The 12,520-nt window shown below is 45.2% G+C and overlaps 1 protein-coding gene across 1 annotated transcript in view; it reads left to right on the top strand.

The window, feature by feature from the left end:
- The window catches only part of Dnah14 (dynein axonemal heavy chain 14), a 199,822-nt gene that overhangs the window by 142,073 nt on the left and 45,229 nt on the right, over nucleotides 1-12,520 (top strand). The window contains 5 exon segments of the mRNA XM_048358265.1: nucleotides 414-595; nucleotides 6,068-6,176; nucleotides 7,016-7,141; nucleotides 9,564-9,658; nucleotides 11,685-11,844. Of these exon segments, the coding sequence (XP_048214222.1) occupies nucleotides 414-595; nucleotides 6,068-6,176; nucleotides 7,016-7,141; nucleotides 9,564-9,658; nucleotides 11,685-11,844 (672 nt within the window).

Here is a 12,520-nt window from a genome sequence, read left to right as displayed (position 1 = left end):
GATACTTCTTCTCTGGGCCCTTATTTGACTCAAGGAAATTTCCTTCAGAATCTTGCCATTCATAATTATTTGGTTCAAGGAAATTTCCTTCTTCAACATCTTGCTGTTCTCAAGTACTTTAAGAAAAGAATTTTGAGATTATCCCTTGGCCATAGGTCCTGGTGCCCTAAATCCCTCAATGGCTACAGCAGGCTTGAGGGCAAGGCTCAGGAACAGTCATGGACCATACTGACTGCCTGGGCCTGTTTCTCTCCAGCCACTGACACTGCCATTTCATGGCACCTTTTGTCCAGAACCTAGATGTGCAGCCCTTCATCTCAGAAGTGATAAACCTCTTTAAGTTATTCACACTGTTCTGTTTGTGTATATTCAGATTGCTGTCCTTTAATCCTTTAAAAAATATTTCTCTTCAGCACTTAAAAGAAAGATTTGCCCTAACATGTGTCCAAATCCATGAAAGTGTAAGAGACTTGTGCACACAATACTTTGAAGAAACAAAAAGGCATTATTATGTCACTCCCAGTAGCTATTTACAATTCATGGAAACATTTGTGCATATTTTGAAGTCACGAGAGGAGGAGATGCAAAGAAAGAGGTAAGACTTTCTATGCATGCATGCATTTTATATTGATGCTGTTATCCCTTTAGGTTTATTTTTGTTTTGTGAAACTTGTTTGTGTTTTGAGACTAGATCAACTATGTATCCCCCAGACTCTTCTCTCCTGCCTTATCCTCACCAGTGTTAAGATTACAGGCATGTGCCTCAAGGCAAAGAAAGGGAAGGGAGGGAGGGAAGGAGGGAGGGAGGGAGGGAGGGAGGGAGGGAGGGAGGGAGGGAGGGAGGGAGGGAGGAGAGATCTGAGGATTGGGGTTCCAAGCTCAGGCAGGAAAGTTTGTGAAACTCTTATCTCCAGTTACTACGTGAGCCATGGCTCAAGTCACAAAAGCCTCAGGGACAGCACCCAGGTGCCTCGGGACTGGCAAACACACACAAACCAAAAAATAAAAATAAGATAAAACTCATGACTAGAGTTGATAGTCTTAGCTCCATAGCAGTATTCTGGTTAGCTCCATTGTCCAGCAAGTATTTTACAGTATTAGTGTGGTTCTCCTGGGCCATATAGGATAGAAGCCATTTTGAAAAAACAAGTCATCTGAGAGAGAGAGAGAGAGAGAGAGAGAGAGAGAGAGAGAGAGAGAGAGAGAGATGCCATCCATCTGGAACATAGAGAAACACATGCTCCACCGGCAGCAGTCGGGACAGGAGCCTGCTGAGAGCTGTCTTGTCCTATGAGATGGAGGACAGGCCCCGCATTGGCATAAAAAGTAATGGAAGCCTCAGTAGCAGCATTTGGCTAAGGCAGTGTTCAGGTGTCATTTTATTAAGCTTTGTTAACAAGGTCAGGTGAGCAGGACAGTGTCTACACCAGTGAAGTGAGGCACAGTTGAAGTATCTGGAAAGTGTCCTTCCAGACTTCCCATTCATCCTCTTCTCTTCATGTGCTGCAGCTACTGCAACTGGGAAGGGGGGCTGGTGAGTTAGGGTGTCCATTGCTTAGCTTAAATTAATAGTAATGGCAACCACTTAGGTAAATTAGCCACTGCTCCCAAAGAGAGAGGTTTTCCTTACATGCAAGGACACCACTGTCTGCCCCATCATACCTTCCAGGTGCTACCATCTTCACTTTCCTACTCATCTTCACTCCTGCCACACAGGTCTCAAGGAACTTCAAGTACCCTGTTGCCATTCCTCGCTCTCCCCTAGAACCTCTCCCCCATCCCTCACTCTCCCCTAGAACCTCTCCCTGTCGCGCCACCTCGGCCAGCAAGGAAGACACAACACCGGATTCTTCTCTCAGCAGTTTATTCAGGACCTTGTAATCATCTTCTCTTCTCTCCCTCCTCCCGGGGGCTTCCCGCTTGGCCTTAAGTGCCGACTGGGTAGCCAATCCCGGTAAGCTACGTGGGGATTACCGATAGGTCCAGGTACGCGGAAGCAAGCCAGAGTCCAAGCTTTAACCATATTAGGAGTTGTTTATCACAGAGAGCACTCGCCGTCGGGAGGGCGGAGGGCGGAAGCCGGCACCATTTTAGGGCGCAGCTGCTCGCAGCTCTCTACAGTTCCCCCTTTTTGTTTTATTAGCTGCAGGCAAGAGTAGAGGTCAGATCTCTGTGAAAAATTACTTTGAGGACATAATACTGGTCTTCACTTAGGAGGCGCCTTCCTAAGGACTACCAGATCCGTCCGATGCCTTTTTTACAGAGGTGGGGCCCAGGGCATCAACCCACATGCAATCTAACATGCTCTTCTTGGGACAAGCGCCGGGATGCGTCTCCCAAGTGCAGTGCGCTAGCCTCGCATCCTGCGCTATTCCTTAAGTGTGGCAAGCCACGCATGGGGGGACTGTCCGGCCTCAATGGCAGTAAAAACTTGAACTATCATGGCTGCACTGCGACGCTGAAAACCTCTAAATCGGCAAATACACCACAGACACACCAGGATGACCATAGCCAGAAGGCCGACCAGGGCCCCAACCCTGCCCACTCCTTCAGGTGGTTCATGGCGTTTGAAATCCAGGAAGACAACCCGTCCGCCAATCCAGCATCCACACAGGTCGAGTTCACGGTGGTAATGGCAATCCTCAACTGCTCCATCAGCACATCAAACCCTCCTGTCCAATTTCCTAAAAGATAACTAGATAATTGTTTAGATAAATTTGCCGCATAGGTGTAATTATCATACTGAATACTTGTCACGCATAAACCAGCGTATTAGCGGCGACAATAGCAGTTGTAATGCCAAAGTCTCGCTTTTGTCTAAACTGCACCATGGCATTGGGTGTGTCCACGGGCACTGGCACCCATCGGGGCATGCGAGCAATCAAAGCAAAATATTTAGAAGCATCTGATTAGAGACAAGTCTCTCACAGGGACCTTTCTTTGCCCGGGCTGGCTTCGAATTGCAGATTCAGATCAGTGAGTCTTATAAGGGGCCACTTTACTCCAATTAGAAGCAACAAGGTGGTCCACACAGAAGTAGTTTTTAAGCATGCTCTCTTACCTGGAACTTATTAAGGATCAGTATTAGATCTCGACAAACTTGTAGGAATCACCTGTGCTTCTCTGTGGGCCTGCTGGAAACTGTTACAAAAAAAAACCTACAAAGAAGCTGGAATGGCAATTAAACATTTTGGTAGCCATAATTCTCCTTTTCTCACTTTGCAATAATTATTTAGGACAATTTTACTTCCAAATTTCTTATCTAGAAATGTATTCTTGATTTCCAAAGCCTTTTTACTAACCCAACACTTTAGCTTTTATCTGCATTGGAAAAACTAGCTCACAGACATTCTGAAACCAGGTGCCGCCCTTTGCCTACAGACTGCTTGTTTCAAAAGAGCCTCTTTTTTTCTTTTCTTTTTTTTTTTTCAGTCCCAGTTACTGCATGGCATGAAGACCTTTGAATTTAAACTTAGTTTTGCATCATACTGCAGTCTTGAACATGTTCACACTCACACATGCACACACACATACAATTTCAAAAGATCTTAAAGCGCGCAGAATAAGCATCGGCCGTACATTTTAAGACAAAAACCTTTAACAAATGATTTCAAGAAAGAAACACACAAAAATAATCACAGGCACAAAGACCAGACAACACTTCTTACAGACAAGTCTCTCCAAAGTACTCTTCTCTATCTTTAACTCCTTCGAGTGCAACAGCTCGTTAAGAGCCAAAAAAATTGGGTGCGAAGAGGAAGCGCCCATAATTACACACTTTTACTTTCGCTTCAGTTTATTTCTTTTAATACCTTTGTCCCTCCGCCCGAGGGTTCCTGCTCCTCCTTTATCTACAGTGAGGAGCCTATTTTCTTTTCCCGCTCTTGTCGCGGATCCCCACCCTTATCCTTGGGGGACTTACCGGTGCACCACCCTGACTGCGGAGAGTTCTGAATCCTCGTAGATGGGTCCCCGTACGGGCCACCACTTGTCGCGCCACCTCGGCCAGCAAGGAAGACACAACACCGGATTCTTCTCTCAGCAGTTTATTCAGGACCTTGTAATCATCTTCTCTTCTCTCCCTCCTCCCGGGGGCTTCCCGCTTGGCCTTAAGTGCCGACTGGGTAGCCAATCCCGGTAAGCTACGTGGGGATTACCGATAGGTCCAGGTACGCGGAAGCAAGCCAGAGTCCAAGCTTTAACCATATTAGGAGTTGTTTATCACAGAGAGCACTCGCCGTCGGGAGGGCGGAGGGCGGAAGCCGGCACCATTTTAGGGCGCAGCTGCTCGCAGCTCTCTACATCTCCCCATCCCCCACTCTCCCCTAGAACCTCTCCCCCATCCCTCACTCTACCCTAGAACCTCTCCCCCATCCCTCACTCTCCCCTAGAACCTCTCCCCATCCCTCACTCTCCCCTAGAACCTCTCCCCCATCCCTCACTCTCCTCTAGAACCTCTCCCCCATCCCTCACTCTCCTCTAGAACCTCTCCCCCATCCCTCACTCTCCCCTAGAACCTCTCCCCATCCTTCACTCTCCCCTAGAACCTCTCCCCATCCCTCACTCTCCCCTAGAACCTCTCCCCATCCCTCACTCTCCCTTAGAACTTCTCCCCCATCCCTCACTCTCCCCTAGAACCTCTCCCCATCCCTCACTCTCCCCTAGAACCTCTCCCCCATCCCCTGCTCTCCTCTAGAACCTCTCCCCCATCCCTCACTCTCCTCTAGAACCTCTCCCCCATCCCTCACTCTCCTCTAGAACCTCTCCCCCATCCCTCACTCTCCCCTAGAACCTCTCCCCATCCCTCACTCTCCCCTAGAACCTCTCCCCCATCCCCTGCTCTCCTCTAGAACCTCTCCCCATCCCTCACTCTCCTTTAGAACCTCTCCCCCATCCCCGGCTCTCCTCTAGAACCTCTCCCTCATCCCTCACTCTCCCCTAGAACCTCTCCCCCATTCCTTGATTTCCCCTAGAACCTCTCTTCCCCATCCCTCACTCTCCCCTAGAACCTCTCCCCCATCCCTCACTCTCCTCTAGAACCTCTCCCCATCCCTCACTCTCCCCTAGAACTTCTCCCCATCCCTCACTCTCCCCTAGAACCTCTCCCCATCCCTCACTCTCCCCTAGAACCTCTCCCCCATCCCTCACTCTCCCTTAGAACCTCTCCCCCATCCCTCACTCTCCCCTAGAACCTCTCCCCATCCCTCACTCTCCCCTAGAACCTCTCCCCCATCCCCTGCTCTCCTCTAGAACCTCTCCCCCATCCCTCACTCTCCTCTAGAACCTCTCCCCATCCCCTGCTCTCCTCTAGAACCTCTCCCTCATCCCTCACTCTCCTCTAGAACCTCTCCCCCATTCCTTGATTTCCCCTAGAACCTCTCTTCCCCATCCCTCACTCTCCCCTAGAACCTCTCCCCCATCCCTCACTCTCCTCTAGAACCTCTCCCCATCCCTCACCCTCCTCTAGAACCTCTCCCCCATCCCTCACTCTCCTCTAGAACCTCTCCCCATCTCTCACCCTCCTCTAGAACCTCTCCCCATCTCTCACCCTCCTCTAGAACCTCTCCCCCATCCCTCACTCTCCCCTAGAACCTCTCCCCCATCCCTTGCTTTCCCCTAGAACTTCTCCCCCATCCCTCGCTCTCCTCTAGAACCTCTCCCTCCATCCCTCACTTTCCTCTAGAACCTCTCTCTCCAGGACTGCCTTTAGAGCAGTCATCTATGTGCATACACAACTCTTACCATTGATATCCACACCCGCTCACAAGACCTGTGTGTTTTACGGCCAAACTAGGCTTTTTCCCCACCCCCAAACTCTTAATTATGTAATCCACTTACATTGGAAGCACCCTCTCAGTTAAAACCCCAAGACAGACTTACATGTGTGCACAGAAAGCACATGGAAACACTACGTGCCTACCTGGTACAGTCTGTCATGCTTATGCAACCTTATCAACAAAGTATTCCATGGCACTCGAAAAACTCCAAAATCTGAGACTTCTGATCCCACACATTTAGATTAAAGAAAAAGAAAAACTCACTGACCTGTGCTCCCTCTTTTCTGCAGGAACCGTTTCTCCATGGGTCTGTCTAAGATCCTGGAAGCGACTTCACTAGTTAAAGACATGCAGGAGGAACTCTTGATTATTGGCCCTCAAATAGAGCAAAAAACAAAGGTATGTTTTATTTGAAAATTTTCTTGAAGACTTTATAGTCAAATATAGAACAGTGTTAGAAAGCAAAGGCTCTGGTATCTGACAAAAGTGGGTTCAAATTCCAGTGTAACTGTGCAACCTTGAATAAATTGCTTAACCTCTTTGGGTCTCAATTTTCTTATCTATGAAGTGAGGAAGAAGCCTTAAATTCAAGCCCAGGTGCTAGAAAAAAAAAGAGAAAAGAAAAAGGGGGAAATAGCAACAATAACAGAAAAATAGTAACATGATTACACTTACTAATTAAAAGTGACATAAGGAATTTCAATGAAAGTTATTGGTCAATAGGGGGTTGAAAGATAGAGTAAGAAAAACAGTTATTCTAAGCAAAATATAAAATATGCATGTCTGAAAATGGTAAAATCCCTTGGTGCAATTTTAAAATAAAAAAGAATGGTAGGGAAATAAAATGGGTTATGGGTGGGGGACCAGATATCAGTAGGAGCGGAAAGGCTAATGAAAGTGAATAAGCATGAGTATATACATGGTTAAATCCATCTAAAAATGTGCTGTGATACTTGTAGTCTGTCAAGCATTCTGAAAGTCATAACATGTCATCCTTTTGTGTGTGGTACTGCAGATAAAACTCAAAACCTCATGTGTGAACTACACTCCAGCCCTTACCATCTTTCTTTTTGTGTCTTGTATGGAAGAATATTTATTGTAATCCAAATTAATTTTTTTAAAACTTAGTTCATGCTGGTTGTAATAAATTTTATAGTACTAAAACAAGCTATTTGACTCTCTCCTTTATAAAGAGATCATGTCCCAAAATTCATTCTAGTAATTATTTGGTTCATTAGGAAACAGAAATCGTAATGGAAAAACTACAGAAAGATTCACAAGTGGTTGAAAAAGTTCAGATGCTTGTTAAGCAGGATGAAGAAATTATGTCAGAAGAAGTAAGAATTGTAGAAGATTATGCTCAGGTAAAATTGAAACATACTTATTCAAACCCCTCTAAGTTCTGAAGAATTATTCGCAACCTCTAAACATAAAAGATTAGACTCTTCTTAGTTCACAGTGCCCAGCTATGGATCCTTTTTATCCTAGTAAATATTTATTGAGTTCCTACCATACACAAGACATTACTAAATGGAAAAAGAGAGTATAAAGATGTCAGCTTAGCAGACTCTGCGTGTTACACGAGACTCGGGGACTGGCAAGCATTCACCCAGCCCTTAGGAAAAAGCATCTGCAAGAAATGAGCAAGCTCTAGGGCTGCTGGTGTGTGCCACCTCCATTGTTCACTTGTTAGCCTGGCATTCTCCCATGCCCTGCCTAGTCTTGCTGTCAGGAGCCAGTGTGGTTCCACTGTGGTCGGACCAGAGCGAGTGATGTGTGTGTGAGAAAGAGAGAGAGCAGCAGTGAGTGTGAACACTGAACACATTCCTGCCACTTCTGGTCATTTGAAAGTGTTTTGGTGTCTTCTTGTCAGACCTGAAGCAAAGTCTGTGTCGGAACAAGAGCAAGTCAGCCTTGCTCTTGGCACCTGTACTTTCACTCTTAGCAGTACTTACATCCCAAATTGCTGAAAAAAGATTACTGAAAAGTAATCTTTTTATCTGCATGCCATTTTTGATAGTTTAGAAATTTCTTTCAACATTCTAATTTATTATTGGCAATGCTGCCAACATTTTTAGGAATGTTATCAGATGGTACTAGCAGCAAAAGCCTTTCAAGGCTTCTTGTATAGTAATGAATTTTAAATACTGTTTAAATTGATTATACTTATTAACCAGCTATCATTCTCATTACAGAGATATATGCCAATTTTGTGTTATTTTGTTAACATTAGTGTTTGTCATAAATTCAACAGGATATAAAAATGTTCCCAATTAGGTCATATGATTTCTTTCCATGTTGTCAGGGATTATATCCAGGGCCTTGGGTTTACTAAGCAAGTGCTCCTCCAGTCCTTGGCTTTTTTAAGACAGGGTCTCCCAAGCTGGCTGGCCTCAAACTCAGGGTACTCCTGCCTTAACTTCCCAAGTGCCAAGATTACAGGTGTGTACCACCATACCTGCCTTAATCATGTGATTTAATCTTAATTGATCATTAAACTACTATCAACTTCATCCTGTTTATTTTCCCTTAATAAATTACTGATTTGGGTATGGAGTGAACTTCTTTACTACCATTTGTTCCTCAGTATCAGGATAATGGCTAGTGATTTTATCAACCAGTTACTTCTGGTTCCTTTTCCACAAAATAAAATCATGCAATAAGATGCTTTTTACAATTCTGTGCAGAAATATGTAATCTCTCCCTAATTTCATTGGAACATTCCAATATGTCTTCCCAAATGCAACTATGGTTACTGAAAAACCTAGACATTCTGACTAATTCTGTTTTATACAACTTCCTCTTTAAAAAAAAAATGGATGATTAGCTGGGCACTGGAGGCTCACACCTGTCATCCTAGCCACTCAGGAGGCTGAAATCTGAAGATTGCGGTTCAAAGGCAGCCTGGGCAGGAAAGTCCATGAGACTCTTATCTCCAATTAACCAGCAGAAAACTGTGGCACTGTGGCTCAAGTGGCAGAGGGCTAGCCTTGATCTGAAGGGCTCAGGGACTGCACCCAGGCCCAGAGTTCAAGCCCCACAACTGGGGGAAAATTTTAAAAACGGATGGTACATATAAATGAAAATCAATTCTCCCCTTACAAGTTTATGTTTCTAATAAATAAGAGCGTTTTCACTGAATTCATCATTTGCAAACCATGGTCCACATTGTTCTGGTACCAGGAACCATAAGCCAGGCTCACACTACAGGATGACTCTGGTTCTGCATCTTAATGTCATGTGGCTAGAAAAATTGGAACAGTAGGTGAAAAAAAACTTCCTGGAAACCATTCCTACTGCAGATAAATTAAGATACCTTTATTACACAGGAAAGTCACTATTAACAATTTAGCTATAATTTCCACATTAGCCCCCCATAATTCCAGTACCCTTGCCCTGCTAAAAGAGGCACAGTCCTGAGTGTGTTAAAATGCCTTACTCTGCAAGGTTACTAGACACAGATGATCCTGCAGACAGAGAGGTCCCACTGAGGGCTGAAGCATGAGCTTTATTAGCCACACAGTAACCCTTCCACTCTTCAAATGGGCATCATAATTGAACCCTAAGTCTGAAGGAGAAAGCTGTGTGTTTTCTCTTACCACAGAACACATAACACTGCACAGAGAACTGCACATTTCCAGGAGTAGAAACATGGGTGCACATGTATAAATCACACAGATGTAGAATTTAATGCATTGTAAAAATGTTCCAGGTTCAACATATGTAAGTTTTAAATGGGCAACAATATTCATTCATACATATTTGGAGCTTATCCTTTTATTGCAGAAAATAGCCAATGAGCTAAAAAGTGTGATGCCAGTTCTGGAAAAGGCAGTTGTTGCTCTAAATGCATTGGATAAAGCTGATGTTGCTGAGTTAAGGTAAGTAATTCACCTATTTCTTGTGAGATGGAAAAACACAGAATAAAACATAGATCCAAGCCAGGCACTGGTGGCTTGTGCCTGTAATGCTAGCTACTCAGGAAGCTGAGGTGTGTGGAGCATGGTTCAAAGCCAGCCCGGGCAGAAAAGTCCCTGAGGCACTTATCTCCAATTAGCCACCCAACAACTGGAAGTGGCGCTGTGGCTCAAGTGGTAGAGTGCTAGCCTTGAGCAGAAGAGCTCAGAGACAGAACCCAGGCTCTGAGTTCAAGCCCCAGGACCAACACACACACACACACACACACACACACACACACACACACAGAGAGAGAGAGAGAGAGAGATCCAATTTGAATTTACTTTTACCCATTTGGCTGTGTTTCATTGCATCTGGCACATTCTATAGATTATTCATTTTATGATATTGTCAATTATAAGGTAGACCAGCATTTTAAAGAGAAAAGAATGCTGCCCTTAGCTGTGCTGTGCCATTTCCTACACTGAATCTCAGTCCCTGAAATGTGAAATTTTCCATCTCTGAGCTGGTAAGTATCACTGAGCTGCAGTTGTAACCAAGAGTGCCACGTGTGCACACCACTCGGGACCCAGGGCTCTGGAGAGGGGCACACCTGAGCCACCACAGGTGTGTGGAGAAGGGGAGCGTGTCTGCTTGCTGTGCCCTCCCAAATGCAGTCTTCCCAGTGGAAAGAAAAGGGACTAGAGAGAATGCATAAGAAAATATTGGAAGCAATGATACACTTTAGACCTCAAAGGCCACGTCTTGTTCAAATTTAGAGATTTTCTTAGGTTTTATTTGAACAAATTATGCAAAGAGGCTTGATTGTGATAATTCCAACGTGTGTATTATGTACTTTGATCAAACTCACCCCATCTGTATTACTTTTCTTCTTTCCATCCTTTTAAGACAATTTTGGGAACTGGGAATATAGCCTAGTGGCAAGAGTGCTCGCCTCGTATACATGAAACCCTGGGTTCGATTCCCCAGCACCACATATATAGAAAATGGCCAGAAGTGGCGCTGTGGCTCAAGTGGCAGAGTGCTAGCCTTGAGCAAGAAGAAGCCAGGGACAGTGCTCAGGCTCTGAGTTCAAAGCCCAGGACTGGCCAAAGAAAATTTTTTTGTTGTACCATTTTCACACTTATCCATAAATGTACTTTTATTATAGCCACCTCACACACACCCCCTCTTCCTTCCTCTGCCCCAGCTACTGCCCCTTCCCTAACAGTCTCCCTCTCGCCAGTGAAAAATGTGATATTTGTCTTTCTGAGCATGAATGACTAATTTTAGGTAACGTGATACTCTCCAAATCCATCCATTTTCCTGCAAATGCTACAGTTCCTTTCTATTATTTAGCTGAATAATACTTCATTTTCTTTATCCAGGCATTGGTTATTTGGTACCTAGGCTAGTTTTATATCTTGGATGATGTGAATAGCACTGCTATAAACATGGTGTGTATCTTGTGTGTTGATTCATACAAGATACATGCCCAGAGGTAGTGTAACAGGATCAAGTGGTAGTTCTAATCTTAGCTTCTGGGACCTCCAACTGACTTCCCTGGCAGCTGCACTGGTTTGCGTGCTCTCGTGGCTGCACTGGTTTGCGTGCTCTCTCGTGGCTGCACTGGTTTGTGTGCTCTCGTGGCTGCACTGGTTTGCATGCTCTCTCGTGGCTGCACTGGCTTGCGTGCTCTCGTGGCTGCACTGGTTTGCGTGCTCTCTCGTGGCTGCACTGGTTTGCGTGCTCTCTCGTGGCTGCACTGGTTTGCGTGCTCTCGTGGCTGCACTGGTTTGCATGCTCTCGTGGCTGCACCGGTTTGCGTGCTCTCTCGTGGCTGCACTGGTTTGCGTGCTCTCATGGCTGCACTGGTTTGCGTGCTCTCTCGTGGCTGCACTGGTTTGCGTGCTCTCTCGTGGCTGCACTGGTTTGCGTGCTCTCTCGTGGCTGCACTGGTTTGCATATAGCCTCCACCGAGATGCAAGCCAGCGTTCCCATTCATCACAGGGTGTACACACGACCTCCCTTCCTCATACTGACTGTCATGAATGCAGTGTGCATTCTGCTTCAGAAGAAGCCCAACTGGACCACAGCAAAGCTGCTGCTCTCAGAAACTGGTTTCCTAAAGAAACTGATTAATCTTGACAAGGACAGCATTCCGGATAAGGTAATGAATTTCTCCCTAATTTAGCACATAATTGATTAATTCCGTACTTCCAATCCAGGAAGTCACATAGAAATAGTAGAATTAGAATTCCAGATTAGGAATTTTTAAAAGTTATAAAAGAAATTTTAAATAACATAGATATACATGGAAAACACAAGAGTTGGAGATAAATGATCAGAGAGCAAGTTGCAGATCCCAACATTAGAAACTAATTGGAATGTCCACAAAAGCAGCCTATCCCTGAAACTGGACGATGTCAGTGTCTGAATCTCTTTCAAAACCAAGGATTGGTACAGCAAGAAGACAGTGGCAGAGAGAGCCTTTTGGCTGAATGTGGTGCACTATGAGTGAACAATGAATGCATAAACTTGCTGGGCCCTGGTGGCTCCTGTCTGTCATCCTAGCTACTCAGGAGGCTGAGATCTGAGGATTGCAGTTCGAAGCCAGCCCAGGCAGAAAAATCCCTGAGACTCATCTCTCATAAATGACTTGGAAAATGCCAGGAGTGGCACTGTGGCTCAAGTGGTAGCATGCTAGCCTTGAGCACAAAGAGGCTCAGGGATAGCGTCTAGGCCCTGAGTTCAAGCCCCAGGACAAACAAACAAACTAAAGTTGTCTAAGGTTTACTTTTAGTTGTGTAACAAATGTCTATAAGACAGTATGCGTCATTGTTCTT

Source organism: Perognathus longimembris, chromosome 11 (genome assembly GCF_023159225.1).
Source record: "Perognathus longimembris pacificus isolate PPM17 chromosome 11, ASM2315922v1, whole genome shotgun sequence".
Classification (NCBI taxonomy): Eukaryota; Metazoa; Chordata; class Mammalia; order Rodentia; family Heteromyidae; genus Perognathus; species Perognathus longimembris.
This window is presented reverse-complemented; position numbering and strand designations above follow the sequence as displayed.